General features: G+C 35.5%; 1 protein-coding gene across 1 annotated transcript in view; it reads left to right on the forward strand.

Annotated features, from left to right (window-relative positions):
- The window catches only part of MCCC2 (methylcrotonoyl-CoA carboxylase 2), an 83,319-nt gene extending 59,782 nt beyond the window's left edge, over window positions 1–23,537 (forward strand). Inside the window, exons 14-17 of the mRNA XM_027864322.1 lie at window positions 6,161–6,317; window positions 6,913–7,027; window positions 12,337–12,422; window positions 22,729–23,537. Coding sequence (XP_027720123.1) covers window positions 6,161–6,317; window positions 6,913–7,027; window positions 12,337–12,422; window positions 22,729–22,846 — 476 coding nt within the window. The 3' untranslated portion in view covers window positions 22,847–23,537. The remainder of the gene's footprint in view (window positions 1–6,160; window positions 6,318–6,912; window positions 7,028–12,336; window positions 12,423–22,728) is intronic.
- The last annotated feature ends 3,573 nt before the right edge of the window (window positions 23,538–27,110 follow it).

The following is a 27,110-nucleotide window of genomic DNA, read 5'->3' on the forward strand; positions in this document are numbered from 1 at the left end:
TTTATTTTGATTTATCAACAATCACTTCCATAAGCTTTCGAGTTCTAAATTTTTCTCCCCTTCCCTCCCCACCTCCCTCCTCAGGATGGCACACAATCTGACATAGGCTATACATATACATTCCTATTAAACAAATTTTTACATTGGTGATGTTGTAAGAATTAGAACCAATAGGAGGAACCACCAGAAAGATGAAACAAAACACAACAGAAAAAAAAATAGTAAAGAGTATGCTTCGGATCTGCATTCAAACTCCATAGTTCTTTCTTTGGATGTGAATAGCACTTTCCATCATGAGGCCCTTGGAGATGTCTTAGATCCTTGTATTGCTGAGAAGGGTGAAGTCTATCAATATTAATACCTAACTGATTATGTTATTTCCTTCTTGAGCCAAATCTGATGAGACTAAGGTTCAAACAATGCTCATCTCCCTCCCTTCTTTCCCTCTGTAATAGGTTTTTGTGCCTTTTCCTGTAATGTAATTTACCCTTGTCAGCCTCCTCCTTTTCTTTTCTCTCAGTACATTTTCTAAGTTAGATCAGATTAATCCACTTAACTTGGATCCATTTAACCCACTTGATTAGATTTTTTTTATCATTACATCAAAGTCAAGTTATACCCACCCCCTTTATTTATACCCCTTTAACATGGTGTAATAACAATACAGTTCTCAAGGGTTACAAATGTCATCTTCCCTTGTAGGGATATAAACAGTTTGCCCTTATTAAACATGTTGTTTTTCTTTCCTGTTTACATTTTTATGCCTCTCTTGAGTCTTGTATTTGAAGATCAACTTTTCTGTTGATTTCTGGTCTTTTCATCAGGAAGGTTTAGGAAGTCCCCTATTTCATTGAATGTCTATCTCCTCCCCTAAAAGATCATGCTCATTTTTGCTGGGTAGTTGATCCTTGGTTGTAATCAAAATTCCTTTGCCTTGTGGAATATCATATTCCACGCCCTATGGTCTTTTGATGTAGAAGCTGCAATCCTGTGTAATCCTGACTATTGTTCCATGATATTTGAATTGTTTCTTTCTGGCTGCTTGCAGTACTTTCTCTTTGACCTGGTAATTGTGGAATTTGGCTACTATATTCCTTGAGGTTTTCAATTTGGGATCTCTTTCAGAAGGTGATCAATGGATTCTTTCTATGGCTATTTTACACTCTGGTTCTAGGACCTCAGGGCAGTTTTCCTTTATGATTTCCTGAAAAATACTGTCCAGGTTCTTTTTTTCATCATGATTTTGAGGTAGACCAATAATTTTTAAATTGTCTCTCCTGGATTGATTTTCCAGGTCAGTTGTTTTACCAATGAGGTATTTTACATTTTCATCTATTTTTGCATTCTTTTGTTTTTGTTTGACTGATTCTTGCTCTCTCATAGAGTCATTAGCTTCCATTTGCCCAATTCTAAATTTTAACAAATTGTTTCCTTCTATTAGATTTTGTACCTCCTTCCCCATTTGACCAATTATATTTTTTAGGGACTTGTTTTCTTTGGTGTACTTTTTTTCCAGTTGGCCAATTGTATCTTTTAGGGACTTGTTTTCTTCAGTGTACTTTTTTCCAGTTGGTCAATTGTATTTTTTAGGGACTTGTTTTCTGCAGTTAATTTTTGTCCTTCCTTTTCCAAGCTATTGACTCTCTCTTTCATACCTCTCATTTCTTTTCCTATTTTTTCTTCTAGTTCTCTTATTTGACTTTTAAAATCCTTCTTGAGCTCTTCTAAGAAGGCTTTTTGGGCTTCAGACCAGTTCATACTCCCTTTTGAGGTTCCAGGTGTGGGTTTGTTGATGTTGTCCTCTTGAGAATTTCTGCCTTGATCTTCTCTCTTCCCATAATAAGAATTTATCATACATTTCTTTTTACTCATGGTGTTTGCTTATTTCCTGGCCTTCAAAGAGATTGAGCTCTCCTGCTGGGGAGCAGAGGGCACTGACTCAAGCTTCTTGTGTTGGGAGCTTAGGGTCTGGTCACTGGCTTTGTGTGCTGGGGCCTCCAGTGCTGGCAGTTGGAGGCTCTAGGATTCTGGCAGCTTACCTGGTGTTGGGCTGGAGTCAGCAACACTGGAACTCTAGGAGTAGGATTGGGTAATATGGCTCCTGGAGATTTTCTGATCACCTGGGCCTTTCCTGCCTTTTGATTTCTTCAGTTCTTTTCAGATCGATGTTGCAGGATGTTCGTCCACCTGGAGCTCCTTGGAGTGCTGCTTCCCTTAGTTTTGCTGAGGCACTGGGAGAGCTGGTTGCTGTAGAATGCTGAGGCACCTGATGGTTTTTCAGACTGGTTTCCACCGGTTCCTCCACCCTCACTGAGACTCAGGGGTCCAGGTGTTGGTGTTTGCCTGTTCCACCACCTGGGTTTCAGGATCTCCTCCTGGTATGCTGAGGTGGGGCTTTCCACTAGCTTGCCAGGATGCCTCCTGTGCTGTACTGCTTCACTTCCCCCAGGGCAAGAAGGGCCTTTCCCATTAATCCCTCAAGCTACCTGGGCTACTGGACTGTTGCACTCCATCTTTCTTCTGGTTCAGCTGTTCCAGGGTTTTTCCTGGGGCGATATTTTCTGGGCTTTCAGGGGTTAATCTCTTTTGCCATCTTCTAATTAAACCTGATTTTTCTCAAGTATCAGTATTCCAGGTAAATTTCATTATTTAATTTGGTTTTATATTTACTGTTTTTGTTGTTACACAAAAACATTATTGTAAGATTATAATTTTTCATTGCACATATGCTGTGGTTCAGCTACATTTATTATTTAAAAAATTTTTATCTTCATTTAATTTAATATTTTAATTATTCATTTTAAAATTTTGAGTTCCAAATTGTCTCCCTCTCTTTATCCCCTTCCTTACCCATTGAGAAGGCAAGCAATATGATACCCATTATATGTGTGAAATCATGCAAAATACATTTCTATATTACCCATGTTGCCCAAAAAGCAAGAAAAATAAGGATAATAGGAAAATATGCTTTAATTTGCACTTAGAATTCATTAGCTTTCTTTCTGGAGTTGGATAGCATTTTTCATCATGAGTCCTTTGGCATTGTCTTGAATCATTGTGTCAATCAGAGTAGCTAATGCATTCACAATTGATTATCATTACAGTATTGCTTTCCTGGGTACAGTGTTCTCTTGGTTCTATTAACTTCTTTTTGTATCAGTTCATATAATTCTTCCCAGATTTTTCTGAAACCATCCCCTTTGTCATGTCTTAAAACACAATAATATTCTATTACAATCATATCCCTCAACTTGTTCAGCCGTTCCCCAATTTTCCCCGTCAAGTTTCCAATTCTTTGCCACCACAGAAAGAACTGCTTATAAATATTTTTGTACATAAGAATCCTTTTTCTTTTTTTGATCTCTTTGGGAAACTTTATTTTTTAAAGAGGCTTTTTACCTAGAAACTATATAACCTTATTTTCATTGGAAAAGGGATTCCATGTATTGAATAGGTGACTTATGAGCTTTTAGAATACAACCTTTTTGTCCAGTGGGAACTGTTTAAATACTGTGAAGAAAATCATTGTTCTTTCCTGGCCTATTATCTAGGTACATATCTATTGTGTTGCAGTGAATAATACCTGGGTGGTCTAGATATTTCTTAAATGCTAATAATAAAAGAATGAGGGTGTCTCTGATGTCACCATATATTTCCTTGAGTTTTACATAGGAATAAAAAGTGACATACTGTTTTCAGTTTGACTTTTAGTCACTCACTGAAAATGTTAACTTTGTATGTCTCTATAAAACATTCATTTTTATGTCATCAAAGTTTTAAGAGGGCATATTTGAAAGTACAGCCTGTATTTTTAAACTCTGCTAGTGAATACTAGAAGTCCCAGACTGACTTGGCATAGTATTTTCACTCAGACGACTATATTGTATTGTCGTCATCAAGACGAAAACATGATTGTCCTGACAATTTTTTTTAAAGGAAGTTACTTTCCCAGGTTGTTTGAATATCACTCTATATGCTGCTTTAATGAATGAACTGCTTTAAATTTATTACAAAAGAACTTAGAGAGAAATCTATTTCACTCTTCCAAGAGGACATAATTTTTGAATATTAAGTTCAATAATGTTTTGTTGGCATGAAATAACATAATAGTATCCCATTTGGTGTTCGAAACTAGAAAATTTAGTTCTTTTGATAAATCTTTAATAAATGAGGCCAGACATTCATAGTCTCGTTAAATGATTCTTGTATACTTGGCTATCTGGCCTCTTGATGTTATGATTACTCTCTTTTTTGAAACTCTGCATTCAATGCTCTTCTTCAAGTATGGTGCCCAACACAAAGAACAGTGCTCCAAGTATCTTCTGTTCAAGGCAACATTCAGCAAGGCTCTTTCTTCCCTTGTTCCAGGCATGGTGCCTCTGTTAGGCAAGTCCAAAGAAGCATTTGCTTTTATGGTTGACATATTACATCATTGAGCTTATAGTCCACTAGAACTCTTGGCTCTTTTTTACTTCTGGAGTTGATTTTCTTTAACCCAATTTAAGACTTTACATTTGTCTCTATTAAATTTAATCAGATTAATCTTATATTTGTAAACTTTCTAAATCTTTTTGGATCCCTACTCTTTTGTACAACATATTAGCAGTCCCTCACAACTTTGTGTTATCTGCAGATTTGATAAATGTCTTCATCTCTGACTTAAGCCAAGTCAGTACTAAAAATGTTGAAAAACATAGGCTATGTGTGGATCCCCAGGGACAAGCATTAGCCCCCAAGGTTGACACTCAGTCCTTAATCTCTATTCTTTCAACCTAAATCTCCTGTCATCTAGATCTTCTCTCATACAAGGGTGTTGATTGCTTGAGTGCCAGTAAATTAAGGTGTTGATGTATTTATATTTTTGATGGATTTGTATTTGTACAGTTTGGCTGCAGGAAACCCTATTTAGGTAATTAGTAACCTCAACTCTACAGGGATATTGGGATTGATTCTTAATTTTTTCCCTCTTCTCTCATATGGACAAATTCTAGGGGAAATTCAGACTAATGTAGAACTAAGAAGATTTTTGTATAGATTTAGATGTAATGATTAGATTTTTACATTCAGAATATTGAGGGTAAGAAAGGAGCAACCTGAACTGCTTCATTGCCATCAAAAAGCCTATCAGAATCAGGTGGTATAGATTCTGCTTATATATGGGAATCCTATAGTATCCTAAATAATGAACAGAGTAATAAATTCCCTCTTACTGGAGAGAAAAGCTGTCAAGAAAACATGGATGATCATTGAGATACTCCAGAAGGAGCTCTTGTTTTGGTTCAGGGTTGGCCTTGATGGCCCTGAGGATTTGTGAACTATGGGGGAGGAAGATGAACCTTTTTTGGCCTCCTTTTCCATCTCTTTTTTTCCTCTCTGGGAGAATTAGGTAATGGAGGAGACTTTCCAAGCTAGCCTCTCCAGCTCAGTTAAAGAGATTAGACTGGATTTAGGTGTTACGAATGATGAGTCAGATATATTGTCCTGAAGGGTATCTACATTTTTAGAGCAAACGGTCACCCAGATGGAATCTCCAGTTGGTCAGATACAGGGGAAGGTACCTGTGAAGCGAATGGTCTTTTGGTTCTTCTTACTTGTTCTCCTTACCTTTGCTGTGGTGGCTCTGGATTCCTTTAGAGCTCAGAAACAAGAAGTCATTGCTGTATCCATGCTGCCAAAGTAATTTGCCTTGGGTACAAGTTGGACTGTGCCGCCACCAGGCTCAAACATCTTCACTTTCTCCTCCGAGATAAAATAAAAATTTGTTGAGTCTAGTCTTTAAAACCCTCCACAATTTGCCTGCAGCCTACCTCTCTAAATTTGATGGATATTACTGCCCTTTGTGTAATATATAGGCCAACCAAAATGGCCTACTTCCTATACTCATATCCATCTCTCCTCTCTGTGCTTTTGCACAGGCTGTCTCTCATTCATGGAATGCACCCTTTACTTATCTGGGCACATAGTTTATCTCCTGTCACTTCCCTTCCCCCACCTCCCCCTTACTACTCCTCCCCCACCCCTACCCCCACCTTCCCTCCAGGTATCCACAGTTTCTGGCTCAGTGCCTGTCACATTACAGTGTACTTAATTAATGCTTACTGATTTGTGTTGTTCATTAATTCCATCATCCCCAGGTTTTGTTTCTGTTCTTTTACTTAAGGTTTTATGGTTGGTAAAGAATATGAAGTTGGAGGAATAGCAAAAGATGGAGCCAAGATGGTGACTGCTGTAGCCTGTGCCAATGTACCTAAAATTACTGTCATCATTGGGGGATCTTATGGAGCTGGAAATTTTGGAATGTGTGGCAGAGCATATTCGTAAGTGGGCAGATAGAGAAACAGACTGCTTCTTCTCATTTGTCTGTAGTGTGCCCTTTTATTCACAGTGGTTTTTAACATGGACTGGTCCTGACATGACCTCGATCAGCCAAGCCTGCTGTCTGTATTATCGTGAGATAGGGGTGAAACTGAATATTATATGCCTCAGTTTCCTGAGGCAAGTATTGTAGGCTTCATTTTTAATTAATTGCTATTTTCATGCTTCTTAAAGAATGTTTCTTTTATCTCTGTACTAAGAGCAGTTTTTGCTATTTTCAGACCTTTGTTCTGATAGTAATGAAATTTGAATTGTTATAGTTTGATTCGTTAATCAGAATGTAATATGTCTTGCCTTTTACTTGAAAGTAGAAGTATTTATTAGATTGTTGGGAAGTAAATAAAAGAGGAAGCATTTTAAGATTTCTAAAATTGGTTCCATGTACAAGTATAATTTATGGGGTTGGTATGGAACAAAAAAAGTCAACAAGACTGTCATTCTATTTGATGAAAAAGAATAAATTAACCTACCATTTTTAGGTAGAAAGGGGTCTTTTTGTTCTATATGGTTTGCATTTAATTACTTTTTTCCTTTAAGTCCAAGGTTTCTCTACATGTGGCCAAATGCTCGCATCTCTGTGATGGGAGGGGAACAAGCTGCACATGTTTTAGCCATAGTAGCGAGAGACCAAAAAGCAAGAGAAGGGAAGGAGGTAAATATGCCTTTTATTTTTCACTCGCTCTAGGTCCACATCCAGTGGAAATGTTTAGTTGCCAAATTTTTAGAATTTCTAAGCAAACTTCAGAAAATTAGGGCATGAAGCACAATAGAGTTTAATCTTAGTAATTTGCACTTAATGAGATTTAAAAGAATTTAATGGGTATTGTTCCATTTTGCTTTAAAATATTTTCAAGGATGTGAAGAGTAGGAGGGTTCTTCGGTTAATAATGAAAATGAAGATTTTATTAAGCTTTGAAAGTAGATGTAAGGGTGGTTGGAAACGGCGATGGAAGCTTACTGACATACCAAATAAAAAGTAAAGGTTTAAAAATTGCTTCTTATTTTTATATTTCTATTAGATTCTACAGAGTTTTTTGTAAATTTTATTACTTGTGACACTTAAAGTATTGAGTTTTAGTAATAAGATGTAACATGATTGACTGATGCATGTTTCTGGAACTTCTCAGTCATAAAGTTTTTCCTCGATATGAGTGACTGCCAGAATTGATTTAGCTTCTCGTGTATCTCTTCTCCTCCTCCTCCTAACCTATACCTATACTCCTTCCCCCTTCCCTTTTTCCTCTCCACCGTGAACACATTCATCAGTCATTTTTATGATCTTTTTATCCAAGTAGCAGAAAGCCTTAAGAAGGCTTAAATCCAAGATTCTGTGGTTTCAGATTTTTTTTTTTTAGGCAAGTGACTTTCCCAGGGTCACACAGCTAGTAAATGTCAAGTGTTTGGTCAGAGGCCGGATTTGAACTCAGGTCCTCCTGACTTCAGGGCCGATGCTGTATGCTCTGTGCTCAGATTCATTTAGTGAATTCATTGTTCAGTAATATTAAAGAAGAGATTTTTTTGAAGAATGATCCAAGAGTCCACTTGCTAGAGGCTATTTTTTCTAACTTCTAGTCTGTGGCAAATTTTTATCCGTTCTCAAAAATTTTACTACCAAAGGGCCTTTATGTCTAAAAGCAATACAAAACAAACAGAAGAACAGAAAAATTCTCTTTTTTAAAAATATTTTTTATTCTGAATGTTACAAATACCAAAAAAGAACATTTCCATATACAAAGTAGAATAGAAAGTTTACAGATAGCTTTTTAAAAAGCTAAAAAAGTAAAATTGAAAAAATTTTAAATTGAAAAAATTTATATTTGAAAAGTAAATTCAACAACAAATGATCTCATTTATCTTTGACCTTTGAACTCTTGTACATTTAAAAATGTACATTTGCACATTTAAAATATACATTTGTACATTTAAAAAAATGGTTCAATGACCTTTTCTTCCTCTTTTTTTTGGGGGGAGGGGAGCAACACTATCATTAGTTCATCTTTCTCCTCCTAATTCCACCCATATTAAAAAAAAAAAGGAATAATTGATCTTTGTAACAAAGATGCAGAGTCAAACAAAACAAGTCCACACATTTGCTATATCTGAAAATGTTTTTCATTCTGCACCTTGATTGCATTCCTCCTCTGTCAAGAGGTAGGTAGTATGCTTCATCATCACTAATGAATTTATTACCTGTGTGATCTTGGGCCTCAGTTTCCTCATCTGTAAGAGGAAAGCATTAGACTAGATGACCTCAGTGGTCACTTTCAGTTCTAGATTTATGTTCCTATTTAAAACATTTTCAAGGACATGACAAGTAGGAGGAGTTTGTCTTTATTATAGGTGAATTGTATTCTAATTCAATATGGTCAAATTGAATGTTTTTTTTTTTTTTTTTGCTCTTCAAATAAATATTTGACAGCTCCTTATGGGAACTTATTTTATGATAGCTATATCTCTGACAAGGGCAACTAGGTGGTGCCATATATATTGGTGTATAGGGTGTTGGGCCTAGAGTCAGGAAGACTCATTTTCCTGAGTTCAAATGTGACCTCAGACACTTACTTGCTGTGTGATCCTTGTTGGTCTTAGTTTTTTCACCTATAAAAAGAGCTGGAGAAGGAAATAGCAAACCACTTCAGTATCTTATGTCAAGAAAACCCCAAATGGGGTCATGAAGAGTTGGAAGGTGCTGAAAACAACTCAGCTGAACCTCTATGACATTTCTACAGTCTATCTCCTTTCTATTTATATGGTCTACTTCTCTAGTTTAGACCTTCATTATCTCTTGCCTGGACTATTTTGGTGGTCTAATTAGAATCTTCTCTTCTAGTACTTTCTTCTTTAATATGTCTTCCATACAGTCTCCCAAAGCTCAGGTCTGATCATGGCACTCCCTTGTGCACACTAATCCTCAGTGGCTCCCTATTTTATTTAGATGGTGGTGTGTGAGAGCTGGCTTGTATCAGCTCATGAGAGCCAACTATTAGTTTTTCAGGGATTTGGGAGCCAGCTGTTAAATGTGGCCAGTGCTTAGTTCAGCCAGCTCTGCAATGGTAATGTTATTTGTTGTTACCAAAGAATTTATGGCAACCACAGCAAAATATATTTTCAATACATTGTTGTCTATTTTAAATAATTGTGGCTGTAATAATGAATATTTGAAAGTGAACTTCATTGTGTTTTCTCCTGATGATGCTAATACAGTGAGGGAGAGAAAATCTGGAGTAGCTATGAAGTTCTTAGAAAATTTTCCTAAAAGAATTGTTTGGTACTATTTAAATCATTGGTTAAAAATATCACTTGATGTTTCAGTATTTCAAATAAAACAAACTAATCATTTAAATTTTTTCTGAATAAAATTTATTCTGTTTGTTAAAAATCTAATGTAAAAATCAAACTGAGCTTGAAACTTTAGCTAAAGAACTTGAAATTGGAGTTATTAAAATGGGTAGCCTACTGGGACCAAGATGGGTGGCATGTAGTTTATGAACTGCTACTGCTGTGTGGAATGCATATACTGCATTTTTATGCATTTTTCTTGTTCTGATTATTCTGGTTTTGAAAAGAGATTAGCTAATATTAATTTTTTGCAAGACCTTGCTTTAATGATTGACATTCTTGAAGAATTTTCGTTACTTTCAACAGTGTTGCAATTAAAATCAACTAACATCCAGAAATTATTCAAACATACCTTAAGAAATTTGAGAAATTTAAAGATTCGTACTGGAGAGCATGAATCTCAATTTGAAGATTTGATTAAATCAGATAAATTTAAAGACATTCCATTTAGTAAAAATAATATATTTAAAGCTCCTTCTAAGAATGTTACTAGAAATATAATTCAGCACATTGAACTTGTGTCTTTTATCAGACAAAAATTATAAAAGCATTTAAAATTATTTTGATTTCTTAGAATCACCTACTTTGACTTATGAAGGACTAACTTCACTATAAATAGTCAGTGAAAAAAAATTATATTAAGTGATTTTGGTGAGGCAGTCAGGGTTAAATGACTTGCCCAGGGTCACACAGCTAGTAAGTGTCAAATGTCTGAGGCTGGATTTGAACTTAGGTCCTCCTAACTCCAAGGAGGGGGCTTTATTCACTGCGCCACCTAGCTGCTCCTTAACTGAAATTTAAAACATAAAATTGGTTTAGACAATTTTCAGGATTTTGTGCCTAATGTAGATTCAAACAATATTCCAATATCTGCAGTTATACAAAAAGCTCAAAGAATAATTAGCATTATTGCATTCAGGAGTCCTGAAGAGGTTTCATTTTAATGAATGTAATTTGTATGGGCTTGAGAAATAGTTTAACAGTGAATCACATATCAGATTTAATGACAGTAAATTTACTGGAAAAAGCAAATTATGATGTAACTGCTTTTGTCAAATTGTGGTTGATAGTGCAGCCATAAGTTGGGTGTGGTATACAAGAATGTGGTGAAAGTCATCATAAACATTCCGTGAGAATCAATTAGCCATGTGGAATTTACAATAAAGAGTATTATATATTTTACTATTATTTGTAAATTGTGTGGTAAGCATCCTTTACACCACTAAAATTTCTAGTAAACTTATGCACGTGTGTGTGTGTGTGTGTGTGTGTGTGTGTATACACAATTATTTTTGGAGTTGTTAAACATTTATCAGCATACCACTTCTTCTAGTATAAAATACAAATGCTTGGCTTTAAAGCCTTTTACTGTCTGTCTCTAGCCTACCTTTCCAGACTTACTCCATCTTATTTTCCTTTGCACATTCCTTGGTTCAGTCAGACTGGCCCCCTCATTGCTCTCCAACCTTGGCTTCCCATCTCCTACTCTCTTCCTTTTGCACAGATTGTCTCTCATGTCTGGAATGCACTCCTGCTTTCCTTGTACTTCTGAAAGTTCTTAACTTCTTTTGAGGCCCTTCCCCCCTTTAGTGTTTTTTGTCTTCAAATTATATTAAATTATCTATTATTAGTTTGCTGTGCCCCCCAATAGAATGTAAGCCCCTTGAGGGCAGGGATTATTTTGTTTTTCTGTCCCCAGCCTCTAGCACAATTCCTTGTAGCAATAACAGGTAGCATTTAAAGAGAGCTTTAAGGTTTGATGGATACTTTACAAATATTATCTAATTTGATCCTCACAACAACCCTGGGAGGCAGGTGCTTTTATTATTCCCATTTTACAGTTGAGGAAAATGAGACAAATAGAAGTTAAGTGATTTACCCGGGGTTACACAGCTAGTAAGTATATGAAACCAGATTTTAACTCAGATTTTCTGACTCCAGGTTCAGCTTTTCATCCCTTGTGCCTGCTAGCTGTCTAATATATAGTAGGCACTTCAAGTGTTAATTTCTTGGGTGGAAAGTTAAGGTAAACAGGCACTTGGGTAGAAAGAGGTCATTTTCATGTCTGTTTGCAATCAATTGCTAAGAGGTTGTGAAAAATGCTAATTTTTAGGAAGTCATGTATCAATTATTGTAATATGTAATATATAATAATAATATATAATCATTAATTATTGTAGTAATTGTAGTGTGTAAAGATGTATTCATTCCTTTGATAAACATAGTGAAATCCTTTATTAAAGTAATGAGTGAAAAGGAGAAGTTTTTTTCATTTTTGTTATGTAACTTAGTAAACCTGTGTGCTTGTGGGTTCACGTGAGATTACATTTAATTCATTTTTTAAAACTTTCTAGTGTTGTATAAATCTAAGTTTTTATTATTACTGTAAACCTCAAATAAGATAAAATTGTCATATTGTTGAGTTTCACATAGTTGATTTTTTTATAATTAGATGTGTGAGTTCATCAGAGTATTGAGAAATTAAATGGTATGAGGGGTTAATGCGCAATAACTTGTTTTACTTATAGCGTGTAGCCGTTTTGTTCTTGAAAGTCTTTAAACAGAGACCCCCTGCCCCATAGTATGATGGACTGAAGGGACCTGAGTTCCTTTTTCTTTCAGCTCTCCAGTGAGGAAGAAGCTGCTTTAAAGGAGCCTATCCTTAGGAGGTTTGAAGAAGAAGGAAGTCCTTACTACTCCAGTGCAAGGTATTTGCTTGTAAATGACTATTTTGAAGGCAGCTTCATGGACCTTAGCAGTCTTGGAAATCATAACTTGGCCGTGAGATCTAAAAACTGTCTTTGGACAACTACCCTCCTCCAATATCCTAGCTCCTTTTTCAGACCTTACCTGTAATACGTCTATATTCTTTCAGTCCAAGAGTAGTACGGTGAAAAGAGTGCTGACTTTTTAAAGTCAGGGAACTTGCGTTCTACTCCTAGGTCCACTGCTTACTACTTGTATGACCTTGGCCAGGTTACTTAATGTCTCTGGGCCTGAGTTTACTTATCAGTAAAATGGGGTCACCCCTGAGTTCCTCTCCAACTCTCAATCTTTGATCTTCTTTATAATGGGGTTGAATTACTGTGGAAATATCTCCATTAATTTTTAAAGCCTCCTATTCCTTCCCAGATATCTCTGGGTTCCTTAGCACACATCTCCTTCCTTTGCCATAGCTGAGATAGCAGTTGGATCATGGCCAGCAGTGAAGGGGGGAACTAGCCTTTAGTTACTGGGCTCTGCTGAGAATCAGGAAGTTTGAGATTCTAGTTCTTGATTCTTGCTCTGTGGTATAAAGAAAGGATGGAGCAAATTATTTGAATTTTTTTTCTCTCTTAAAATTTGTAATTCTTGGTTGGGTGAAGCCAAGGTGGTAGAGAAAAGGCAGGGACTTGCCTGAGCTTTCCCATATTCTTCAGACAACCTAAAAATAATGCCTCAAAGTGAATTCTGGAGCAGCAGAACCCACAAAAGGATGGGGTGAAAGAATTTTCCAGCCCAAGAGAATGTAGAGGGTTGGCAGGAAAGTTCTGTCTCACTGTGGTGAGAGTGGGGCACAGACCAGTACAGGCAATGCCCTGGCAAGATAGCAGCAGGACTTGTGGGAAACTGAATCGGCAGCAGTGGCAGCTTCTGGAGCTCTCAGCTCACAGATGTTAAAGGAGCTGGACAACTGGTCAGAAGGAGATTATTGAGGTCCCTTTGTTGGCACTGGTTGTAGGACTTGGTTGCATTGCCCATACACAGATTTTTTGCATTGCAGTCTGGGGTCATGGTCCCAGCACGAGGAAGCATACTAGTGTACTGGAGCTTGCAGCTACAGGGGAGCAGGCACCCTGGTCACAGTTCCAGAGTAAGAAAAGGGTACATGTGGTCTCTTACAGACCAGAGCACAGGCCAACAGAGTGGTAAATACACCTTTCCTTAGATCATACCGCCTTGGAAGAACTGAAATCTTACAGACCCCAAGGACTAGCTCTGAAAACAGCAGCAAAAAAACCCTGAAGCTTGGGACAGTGCCCCCTCCATCCTGAGAGCAAAGCCCAACTTTATTTTTTTAAATTTTTAATAATGGTATTTTATTTTTTTCCAATTACATGTAAAGAAAATTTACAACATTCACTTTTATAAGATTTTGAGTTCCAAACTTTTTTCTCCCTCCCTCCTTCCCCCTCTTCCCTCCTTCCCTTTTCTCCCCTCCCTTCTCCTCTTCCCAAGACTGCAAGCAATCTGATATAGGTTATATGTATAGTCATATTAACATATTTCCACATTAGTCGTGTTGCGAAAGAAGAATTAGAACAAAACGGAAAAACCATGAGAAAGAAAAAACAACAACAAAAGGTCAAGTAGTATGCTTCGATCTACATTCAGACTCAATAGTTCTTTCTCTGGATGTGGATAGTATTTTCTATCATGAATCTTTTGGAATTGTCTTAGAGCATTGTATTGCTGAGAAGAGTTAAGTCTATCAAAGTTGATCATCTCACAGTATTGCTGTTTCTGTGTACCATGTTCTTCTGGCTTGCAGAGCCCAATTTTAACATCAAGTTAAAAGTCAAGAAATAGTCTGGAAAAATGAGTATAAGACCAAAAAATAAAAAATAAAAAAACCCAAACAAACAAACCCCAGAAAACCCCTGACTATAGAAAGTTACTATGGTGACAGGGAATATCAAAAAACAAACTTAGAACACAACAAAGTCAAAACTGCTACATCCAAAGCCTCAAAAAAAAAAAAAAATGTGAATTGGTCTCAGGCCCAAAAAGAATTCCTAGAAGAACTCAGAAATGATTTCAAAAATCAAATAAGAGAGGTAGAGGAAATATTGGAAAAAAAAATTAGAGTGATGCAAGAAAATCATGAAAAAAGAGTCAACAGCTTGGTAAAGGAGCATAAAAAATACTGAAGAAAATAACACCTTAAAAAACAGAATAGACTCAGTGGTAAAAGAGGCACAAAAATCCACTGAAGAGAACTCCTTACAAAGCAGAATTGGCCAAATGGAAAAAGATGTTCAAAAATTCACTGAAGAGAAGAACTTCTTAAAAAGTAGAATTGGCCCGATGTAAAAGGAGGCACAAAAGCTTGTTGAAGAAAATAATTCCTTAAAAATTAGAATTGGGCAAGTAGAAACTAATGACTCCATGAGACATCAAGAAACAATAAATAAAATCAAAAGAATGAAAAAATAGAAGAAAATGTAAACTATCTCATTGGAAAAACAACAGATGTGGAAAATAGACTAAGAAGAGATAATTTAATAATTACTGTACTACCTGAAAGCCTAGACATCATCTTTTTTTTTTTTTTTTGGTCTAGTAATGGGGTAGGTAATGACTTGCCCAGGGTCACACATCTAGTAAGTGTTATGTGTCTGAAGCTGGACTTGAACTCAGGTCCTCCTGAATCCAGGGCTGGTGCCCTATCCACTGCACCACCTAGCTACCCCCTAGACATAATCTTTCAAGAAATTATCAAGGAAAACTGCCCTGATATCCTGGAGCCAGAGGATAAAATAGAAATTGGAAGAATCCACCAATCATCTCCTGAAAGAGATTCCAAAATGAAAACTCCCAGTATTGGAGGGCTTAGAATATGATATTCCAGAGGGCAAAGGAGTTAGGATTACAACCAAGAAGAATCGCCTCCCTTGCAAAACTGGGTATAATCCTTCGGGGAAAAAAATAGATATTCAGTGAAATAGAGGACTTTCAAGTATTCCTGATGAAAAGACCAGAGCTGCCTAGAACATTTGACTGTAATATAAATTAGACTCAAGAGATGCATAAAAAGGTAAAATGAAAGAAAAATCATAAGGGATTCAATAAGGTTAAACTGTTTACATTCCTAGATGGGAAGATGATACTTGTAACTTTTAAGAACTTCTTATTAGGACAGTTAGAAGGTGTATATGGAATATGTCACAAATGTGAGTTGAATATGATGGGATGATATCTAAAAAAAATTAAGGGATGAGAAAGAGGAATGCATTAGGAGAAAGGGGAAGGGAGAGGTAGAATGGGGTAAATTATCTCACATGAAAGAGGCATGAAAGAGCTTTTACAGTGGAGAAGGAGGTGGGGGGGGCCCTTGAACCTTAGTCTCCTTGGAGTTTTCTGAAAGAGGGAATAACATAGACACTTATTTGGGTATAGAAATCTTTTTTATCCTACAGGAAAATAGGAGATGAATGGGATGGGGCTAATAAAAGGGAGGGTGGATTGGGGGGAAGTGGTGTCAGAAGGAAAACGTTTGAAGATGGACAGAGTGAAAGGAGAGAGAAAGTAGAATAAATGTGGAAAATAGGATGGAGGTAAATACACAATAATCATAACTGTGAAAAAATGTTTACCAAAAGTTTCTCTGATAAAGGCCTCATTTCTCAAATATATAGAGAACTGAGTCAAATTTTAAGAATACAAGTCATTCCCCAGTTGATAAATGGTCAAAGGATACGAACAGGCACTTTTCAGATGCAGTAATCAAAGCTATAAACATGTGAAAAGATGCTCTAAATCACTATTGATTAGAGAAATGCAAATAAAAACAATTCTGAGGTACCACCTCACACCTGTCAGATTCACTAATATGAGAGAAAAGGAAAATGAAGAGAATGTGGGAAAATTGAGACACTTATGCATTGTTGGTGGAGTTGTGAACTAATTCAGCCAGTGTGGAGAACAATTTGGAACTATGTCCAAAGGGCTATAAAACTGTGCATACCTTTTGACCCAGTAGTACCACTACTAGGTCTGTATCCCAAAGAGACAAAAAGCAAAAAGGAAAAGGACTTATGTGTACAAAAATGCTTATAGCAGCTTTTTTAGTGGTGGCAAAGAATTGGAAATTGAGGAGATGCCCATCAATTGGGGAATGACTGTACAAGTTGTGGTATATGACTGTGCTGTAAGAAATGATGAGCAGGATGCTCTCAGAGACACCTGGAAAGACTTACATGAACTGATGCAGAGTGCAGTGAGCAGAACCAGGAGAACACTGTACACAGTAACAGAAATAATATTGTATGATGATCAGCTGTGAATAATTTAGCTATACACAGCAAAACAATGATCCAATATAACTCTGAAGGACTTAGGATGAAAAATGCTGATTGAGTCTGAATGCAGATTGAAGCATACTTTTTTCAAACTTTCTTTATTTTTGTTGTTTTTTTGGTCTGTGTTTTTTTTTCATAACATGACTAATAAGGAACTATATTTTGCCTGACTGCATATGTATAACCCATATGAAATTGCTTGCCTTCTCAGAAGGGGGAAGGGGAGAGAGGGAAGGAAGAATTTGGAACTCAAAATTTTAAAAAATGTTAAAAATTCTTTTCACATGTAATTGGGAAAATAAAATACTAAATTAAATAAAAATCTTGAATTCTTTTTAACACATTCATTATTGACTTAATTTTTATTTTGTCACACTTTGCACAATAGCTTGGTTGAGTGCTTTATTGAAATTTGTTAATAAGTGTGCACATAAATTCAGGAGGTTACTGGTGGCAGTCTATGTCTGTTTGTCATTTAATTACCTCATGGAATTGCAGCAGTGTTTTCTATTTGTTTCTTACATCTCTTAGTGAGGCAATAAATTATCCTTGTCTCTTCCAGTCTAAAATCAGGGATCTTTTTATTTTAGGCCTCCTCTTTGCTGAATAGCTCTAGGAAAGTCTGATTCCAAATATTATGAGGAATGCCCTGAGCTCAGTGTCTTGTGTTTATCCCTTGGGCAGATGGAAAATGAAAATAACTTTTTGCATCTTTTAAAATTAGATTATTCTTTGAGCCAGGCATTTGTGGAGACTTAAAAGTTCTTTTTAAAGGGGTAAAAAGAAAATAAACAATGTAGAAATTAGATGATTTGGGTGAAAAAGCTTTTTCTTTTCTTGATTTATTGTTAGTAAATCACAAATAGGTTGGAAATTCCTTTTAGAAAAGAGTATTGTCTTGAATTTAAGAAATACACATATTTCTCTTTCTTCCTATACAAATAAGCCTCTTTATTCTCCCTTGTACTGGTCATGGAAGCAGAGAAGGAATATGGACCCTGACTTAAGATAAAACATACACTGTATAGCCACTTAGTACAGTAATTTACTCAAACGATTGTGGGTGGATTGACAGATACAGTTGAGATATATTTCTGTGAGGAAACATTGCCTAATTTGCATTTCTCTTGTCCTACTATCTCTTGGAGTAGTCGTCTTTGAAATAAGCAGTTTTTTAGCACAGAACCTAAAGATTGCTTCTAAAGAATTTAAGCATGACTGTAATTGTTTTTCTTTTTACATTTAATTTTTATTTTATTTTTCTCAATTACATGTAAACAAAATTTTTTAACATTCATTTAAAAAAATACTGAGTTTCATATTATTTCCCTCTGTCCCTCCATCCTCTCCTTGAGAAGGCAAGCAATTTGATATAGTTTATACATGTGCAGTCATGCAAAACATTTACATATTAGCCATGCTGCAAAACACAGACCAAAAAACCAAGAATAATAAAGTAAAAAAAAAGTGTGCTTAAATCTGCATTCAGACTCCATTAGTTCTTTCTTTGGAGGTGGATAGCATTTTTCATCATAAGTTCTTTGGAATTGCATGACTGTAATTCTTAAAGACAGATGAATCTTTATTTTTTTAAAGAAAATAGATTAAATCCAGAGGAGGGGAATAAAAAAATCTTGGAGATTTCTCTGGAAATAGACACCCAAAAGACAGTAAGGTCAATCTGTTATTGGGTCAGGCATCAGTAGGTGCTCATGGCCTGGTGAATTAGGATGTGAGAGGGGAAAAGTGCTTTGATAAGCTTTCTTTTCCTGCAGAAACTAAGATTAAAAAGTTTTTCTGCCTCAGGCCTTCTGAGGCCTGAGCATATTAGTTTCCTGTCCTATTTAAACTTAGATTTGATCAGGAACCTGATCTTGATTAGTTGGTTCTGATCTTTCAGAAACCTCTTTGCTCATCTGTTGTCATAGCATACTGAATTCTCCTCAATTCTAATAGGTTATTCAAGTGGGATGTCAGTTGTCTTCTTCTTAGCTTTTTTCTAATCAAACTTTAATCAAGTGTCTTATTAAAAATTGTTACCTGGAGCAGTGTTTATTAATGAACACTATTAACCAGCCCTGTTCTCTTTCTGCCATTTTAATTTGCTTATTTCAAAGGGGGAGTTTAATCAATTACATTCTAACAAATTATATAGGAAGTTTTCTTCTATTTGCTGTTGTTACTTTAGAGCCCCCACTTATGAATGTTTTATAAGCCTGGATTTGATTCATGTTCTGTCGATAGAACTGTAATAGGTGAATTAATAATTGATGCTGTGGTTGGATACTGAAGGAAGTTTGTTTAAATAAGAGGAAAACTGTCACCCACTAATAACCTTTAAAAAGTGATATTTCCCCGTCTTAGTGCTAGACCATCTTTTTAGGTTGGTAATGAAAAGCAAATTGTTTCTTTAAAAAAAGGTCCTTTAAAATAGTGTCAAAAGTGATGAAAAGCTTTCTCTCTAGTATTAAGAATTTCATAATGGACCAACAGTTTAAATTATTTTGTAATTAAAGTGTAGATAGATCTGTTTGGTACCTCACATGTTATAAATATGTATGAGGAATAATGAAAATGATCAAATAGGTTTTGCCATAGGAGTAGACTCAAGCTTCCTTTCTTATCAAAACAATCCTGCAAGGACTGGTGAGTATTTTTCTGGACATTTGCCTGTATTATTTAGTTTTATACAAATAAAATCAAGGGAATAGAACCTGAAGCACTAAGATTATGCTCTGGCATAGAATCTAAAGATTACTTTGATAAGAATTGAAGTATGAGTCTAGTCCTAAGGCCTTCAATAAAAGTGGTTACCACTATGGCAGATCTTCACCTTAGCCAGTTTCAGTTAATAGTCAGCAAGCATTTATCAAGCACTGAGCACTGTCCTGGGAACATGAAGTTACAAAGAAAGGCAAAAACAGTATCTGCCCTCAAGGAGCTCACAGTCTAATGGGAGAGACAATATGCAAACAACTATGTACACACAAGGTATACGCAGGATAAATTGGAGGTAATCTCAAAGTGAAGGCACTAACAGTAGGACTTAGTAGCATTAGAACCCCAGTTTTGAGCCATCTTTTCATTAATAGCTGTAGATTGCTATGGCACTACGTTTGATTTTCATTGGTTATTCATCTGTTCACCAACACAAATCTCCATCACACCTCCTTTCCCAGTCTCTTGTAGCTTCTCCTTTCAAGTGTTTGGTGTGCATCATTATCTGAAAACATTTATTGAGTGTCTGTTATATGAAGGGCAGGGCAGCTAGGAGGTGCAGTGGATAGAGTGCCAGGTGTGGAGTCAGGAAGACTTTTCCTGAGTTCCAATCTGGCCTCTGACACTTACTAGCTGTATGACCCTGGGCAAGTCACTTAATCCTTTTTACCTCAATTCCTCATCTGTAGAATGAGCTGGAGAAGGAAATGGCAAACCACTCTAGTGTGTTTGCCAAGAACCCGAAATGGGGTCAGAAAGAGTTGGACACAACTGAAAAATGACTGAAGGACTATATGAACGGCATTGTCTTAGGTTCTATATATCATTCATACGTGCACATGTATATACATGCATATATACATGCACATATAGAAATATATGCAATTATAATATATGTAAATATATTGTATAATTTTTTGCATACAACTAAAGAGTACATACAGTACAAGTAGAAAAGCAGTCTATTCAATTATTTATTCAACAAATATTTATTAAATACTATGTGGGATATATATGTATGTATACACACACACACATACACCTCCTCATCTCACATGGTGTTTAATAAATATTTGTTAAATGGTTAATAACTATATATATTATATGTACTTATGCTTTTGTCTAAAAATCTAATCGTGATGTCTTTTTCTTTTTCCTTCCCTGGCAGATTGAACTGTTTAATATACTGAATGTATTTCCTTTTAAAATACGTTTCCTTTAAATTTAAATTTTAAATTTCAATTTCCTTTAAATAAATACTTCCTTTCTAGAATTTCAGTCATTATATTTAACTGAATGAAATATGAAGTTTTGTCTAAGCTTCATTTTTCATCCCTTTTTAATGTCCTTTTCCTGACTTTAAGTCCAATGAATGCCACTAAAGGAAGCATTTCTTTTTTTGGTGAGGCAATTGGGGTTAAGTGACTTGCCCAGAGTCACACAGCTAGTAAATATCATGTATCTGAGGCTGGTTTTGAACTCGGTCCTCTTGACTCCAAGGCCAGAGCTCTATCCACTGCACCACCTGGCTGCCCCAAGGAAGCATTTCTTGCTTCCTTCCTTGATTGTCTTCCTTCTAAGTGAGATTCTAGACTGAAGTCTGAGATGAAACAGAATGTATTATTTCTTTCTTTTCCTTGTTTATTCTTACTTTTCCTGTGTTATATTTAGTGTACTTCCCCTTAGTAGTGATAAGTAAGCATATCCCATCAGTTAGGAAAAGGGAGAGGTAGAGGATAAAAGCCTACTCTACAGCAAGTAGATTTAAAGAACAAATTTTTTTTTTGTGAGTGTGCTTAAAAATTATAAAGTCTAGCAGCAATATCAAGTGTGCAAAAATACATATAGGGTACAGTAAATCCTCAGAGATTTCCCCTTTATCTTCTTGTGTTGCTGTTATCTAATTCCCTCCTTTTAGGTACCAATTCCATAACCTGACCTTTGGCCTTTAGACTTAGCCTGGTTGAACTATAGTCAGCTATTCGATTGGTATGAGTTTTTGGTAGGCAACCCATAAAAATGTTAATTTTAAATTATTTTTGCTTAGAAACATGTATCTTTTGGAATTGGTAACTAAGCTAAGGCCACTAAAACTTGTGAGAATAATAAGCTCTTAAAATGAGAAGGTTTTCAATTTGGGGGAAAAAAGTCTCCTGACCTATTCAAACTTCACTTATTCCTACTTCACTTATTCCTATCAGTTGTCACTTAAATAGAAAATGTTTTTTTTTTTTAAACCCTATCATGGAACTGTTAAGAATCTCTACTCCAAACAATACTAGCCCAGTACCTGATGATAGACAACTTCTCATTTGGCTAAATGTATTTGCCAGACTTGTTTGTGTGTGTCCCCAGCAAGATCATGTGAGCTTGAATGCGTCCACTTATGTTACCTGCAGATAGCTGCCTTTTTGAAAATGAAGGCTTTGGACAGAGTATTTTGAGAACTATTGTAGTGAGTAGTTTCTATGCCTCATACTTGGTATTAATTTCTTTGGTGGCTTGGGATGAGATACTTAACATGTATTTCTTTATTTATCCATCTGCAGAAGACTCCAGGAATAGTTTGCTTCCTTTTTTTCCCCAATTACATGTAGTGCTACTATGATGAATTTTGAACAGAGGGCTTTAAAAAAATTCCTAACAAAGGAATTATTGTGTCAAAGCATAGGTCTACTTTTGTAACTTTCACTGAGCTGTAGGGAGAGGTTAAAGAAATTGTGGTACATTAATATAATGGAATATTGTAAACTAATTAAAGTGACCAAGTATATAGTTTGCAAAGAACTCTGGAAGAATCTTTATAAATAATTCGGACTTTAAAAAATCACAGAAGAACACAGAATACACTTAGCTACAATTATATGAGTAAAGGCAAATGAGAATGAATGGATAAGAGAATCCTTACACAAACAGGGGGACAAACTAAAAAAGTATTATGATACTTTATGCATTGAAATGAATTTAAATGTAAGTTGTTATTAAGCAAGTCTAGTTGGTTTGTGTTAATAGAACATTTAATTCTTAAAAAAGGAAATGTTCTCCTAGGCATATGATTAAAAATTTTTGATATTTTATTAAAACTGTTTATGTAGACAGGGAGTATGCCACATAGATGCTGACCAATGTGATGATGTTGGTGAGTAAGGGCAGGAAAATCATCCCTTTAGTATTGTATATTGATAATAGCTTTGGTGTTGTTCTTATTTGTCATGTATGATTTCTTCTCTTTCAGGCTGTGGGATGATGGAATTATTGACCCAGCTGATACCAGACTGGTCTTGGGTCTCAGTATTAGTGCAACCCTCAATGCCCCAATTGAGAAGACCAGCTTTGGACTTTTCAGGATGTAATAAAATTGTAGGAAGTTTTCCTATGGGTTTTTAACTAAAGAATACAAATTAGGGGCCTTAAAAGTTCAGACATTTTTAATATAATGGTGCAATAAAAATTCACTACCTTTGTGTTATCTTAAAAAATGTACTGGGTTTTATTGTCAGCCAGATTCTCTTTTAAAAATGTTAGTGAGTATACTTATTCAATGAATCTAAATGTATTTTGAGCTTTCCTTGAGTGGCCTCTCTATGCCTCAGGTTCACCATTTAAAACAGATAACAATGTATGAAACCTACTTCTATCATAGGTATGTTGTGAGGATAAATGAAGTAATATGTTTCATGTTATTTGATAAATCATTCGTCTGTCACTTCCTTTAATTTTGGGCAAGCCACTTGATTTCTCTGGGCCTCAGTTTCCTCAAGAAGGGTTGGACTAAATGACCATCAAGGTTTTTTTTCCAGGAATAAATCAATGATTTAGAAATTACATGTTTTGAATTCTGTAAGAAAGAATCATCTATATAAACCAGGCATTCTGGAGAGAATTATTTAAGCCTCTATTTTCACAGAAATTAATAGCTTCTCGGTTTTGTTTGATAATATTTTAAAACTAATCATGAAAAGTCATATGCCATGAGATTTTGATTTTTCTTAGTTACTGTAACTTTAAATTTAAATGATTTTAAAAAATAAAACCTAAAAACTACAGATTGTTTTGCCTAATAAAATTAATGACATTAGAATATTGGTAGGTGGCACATGTCAAATTTGGATGGATCTGATTTGTTATACTAAATTAAGTCAGTTTTTCCCTACAAAAGTATGTAATCATTACTGAATACACTGTAATACATCTTCACAATTCAGAGTTTTCATTTTTAGAAGTTGGTGTAAATTTTAAAGCAACAATATATTTTGAGGAGTATATCTGACTCAGTTTTATCATCTGTAAAGTGAAGATATTAATAACACCTTATGGGATTATTATTAGATTTGAATGAGATAGTATATGTGAAACACTTTCCAAACCTTAAAGCACCCAGTAAATGTTGTCGTTGTTGTTGTCATTGTTACTACGTAGTAGATGGAGAGCTGGCCCCAGAAGCAGGAACACCTGGACTCAAGTCTGACTGATCCATACTGGCTATGGGATCTTGGGCAAGTTGCCTCTTAGGTGATAGTCTGAGATTATGGTTTGTAGAGAAGGTGCTCACCTGCATTGACAGAGAGTGTTTTCTTACTTTGGAGTTCCCTATACTGGTGAAATCACAGATCTCATCTCTCTTTTTTTTCCAAGAATAATCAGAATAGGGATAGAACTTGTGATTTTACTGGCATAGGGAACTAAAAAAAATGAGGAAATGTTCTTTTACCAATGTAGGCAAACACCTTCTGTGATCTGTAGTCTTAGAGAGTTGCCTAGGGTTCTGAGAGGTCACATCCAGCATGTGCAAGAGGTAGGACTTAAGCCTAGGTCTTCCTGGCTACCTCTTGTGTGTGTGTGTATGTAAGAGAGTATATGAGCAATTTTGCAGCTGCATCAGAAAATGAATTGTGATTTGGTTATTTCATTTAACAAAACAAATGGATACTGCTTTTTCTTAAAGACATTGGGAGAGTTGAGTGATAACTTTTGCCATGTGTTTACCACCCATTACCAGATATATCAGACATTTACATTGTTTCATTGTTCAAAGCATAAAGATCTAATCTGGATATTTTCTTTTATCAATAAATATATTTAATAATTTAAACAAAAAATATTGAGTTTTTAAGCTTTTATTATAAATGCAAATTTAAAAAATGTATATACACTATGTCAGGCAGTATATAAAACTTGAAATATTAGGTTATGAAGCTAATTTGCATCTTCCTCTTCCTATTTACTTATAGATTAGAAAAGAAAGACAAGATGATTTTTCTCTAATTCCCTTGTTCTCAACTTAGAATTCTTTGTCCAAAAGAAGAACATTCTCTACATCTGTAGAAGTCATTGGCTATTAAAAATGAGATGATAACTTTGCTTATTTTTTCAACAAATATTTCCCAAGCAGACATTGTATCAAAGTAGGTCCAGTAGTCCAACCTTTAATATCTTTTTGCCCAAGATGGAAATTGTGGACTAGATAATAGGTGGATTCAGAGAAATGATTGAATGACCTAATCCAATGAATGGTTATTATGACAACCTAGAAGGAAGTCTCTAATGGGATGCCACAAGGTTCTGCCTTTGGCACTGTCTTGTTCAGTGTCTTAATTACTGACTTGGATAAAGATATAGAACAGGCTTGCTTACCTAATCTGTGAATGACAGAAAGCAGGAACAAATAGCTAATCCATTGGATAATATAATCAGAAGCTAAACGGACCTGTGGAAACAGGCTGAAGCAAACAGTGAAATTTAATAGAGACAATGTAATGAGCTAGTTCAGTTGTTAGGCTTTGTTAATAGAAGCTAAATGTCTAGAAGAGGGAGATGAAACTGTTGGTTCAGACTATGTCTGGCATGTGCTGACTGGGTCTGGGAAACTCATTTTAGAAGGGATGTTGACAAGCTGGAATAGGTCTTGGGCTGGGTGACCCTGAATAATGAAGGAATCTTGAACCATGCAAAATTAGAATCAATTGAAGGAACTGTTCAGCTTGGAGAAAAGAAGATAGTAGGGACATGATAGAAATCTTCAATTATCAAAAGTTAAGTGAAAGAGATTCGTTTTATTCTTTGCCTAAGAAGGCAGAACAAAAACTGATTATATATAGCTTTTATAATGCACTTTAAGGGTTGCAAAGTGCTTCACAAACATTGTCTCATTTAATCCTCATCACAACCTTGTAAAATAGGTGCTATTTTAATCTTCCTTTTTACAAATGAAGGCTGAGAGGCTTGAATGACACTTGCCCCAGGCCACACAGCTAGTGTGTCTAAGGCAGGATTTGAACTTGGGTCTTACTCAAATCTAGCATTATGCCCTGCATCACATACCTGTGTGATGGGTGGAAGTGATGGGGAGGCAAATTTTGGCACAATATAAATTGACAAGTATTTTAAGTGTTTACTATGTTCCAGATGCTATGCTAAATGATGGGGTACAAAAAAGGGCAAAACCATTGTCCTAGCTCTCAAAGAGCTCACATTCTCATGGGAAACCTTTCTAGCAATTAAAATGGTCTACAAAAAATAATTTTTAAAAGTCAAAAGACTTAGAACATAGAAGAAAGTGTGAGGTATCTCTTTGCAAAATCAGCTGGCCAGGAAACAGGTCAAGGAGAGAAAATGTAAAAATCATTGGAACAACTGAAGGCCATTCTCTCCCCCCTTCCCAAAAAAACCCTAGACATCATATTTTGAGAAATCATAGAAGAAGATAATCCAGATCTCTTAGAATCAGAGGGCAAAGTAGAAATAGAGTACATCATTGTCCTGAAAGAAACCCTAAAATGAAAATTCCAAGGTATATTATAGCCCAAATACAGGTCAAAGAAAAATACAGCAAGAAGCCAGAAAGTAGGAATTTAAGTATTGATGAGCCAGTTAGGATGACATGTTTTAGTAGCCATCACCGTAAAAGAGTGGAGAGCTTGGAATACTTTGTTTCAAAAGGCAAAGGCTTACAACCAAGAATAACTTACCCAGTAAAATAATATAATATTATAGGGAAAAATGGAATTTTAATGAATCTCAGAAAAAGAAGTAGATCTAGTAATGAAGGAACTACCAAAAGGAAAGAGACAACCTCTGGACCTGATGAATTCACAGGAGAATTCCATCAAATGTTTAAAGAATAGTTACTACCCATTCTTCACAAATTAATCACAAAAACTGAAGAAAAAAATCCTACCAGAATTCTTTTACGAGATAAATATAGCTCTAATACCTAGACCAAAGAAGGCTAAAACATGGAAAGAAAACTATGGATCAATATCATTTATGAATATTGACTAAAGATTTTTAAACAAAATGTCATTAAACAGAGTACAGTGATTTATCCAAAAAGTTGTTCATCATGATCAGGTGGGATTCATACCAGGGATGTGAGGATGGTTCAACATTAGGGAAATGATCAAAATAATGTTAAACATCAAATCACCCAAAACCACATGATCATCTCAATAGATGGTGGAAAAAACTTTGACAAAGTAGAACACTCTTTTATGCTAAAAACCCTACAAAGTATAAGCATAGAGAGACTTTTTTAATATTATAAAAAAATCTATCTAAAACCAATAGCAAGGATCATATGCAATGGAGATACACTAAAACTTTTTCCAGTAAATATAA

This window comes from Vombatus ursinus, unplaced genomic scaffold (assembly GCF_900497805.2).
Source record: "Vombatus ursinus unplaced genomic scaffold, bare-nosed wombat genome assembly UNPS02014774.1, whole genome shotgun sequence".
NCBI classification, from domain to species: Eukaryota; Metazoa; Chordata; class Mammalia; order Diprotodontia; family Vombatidae; genus Vombatus; species Vombatus ursinus.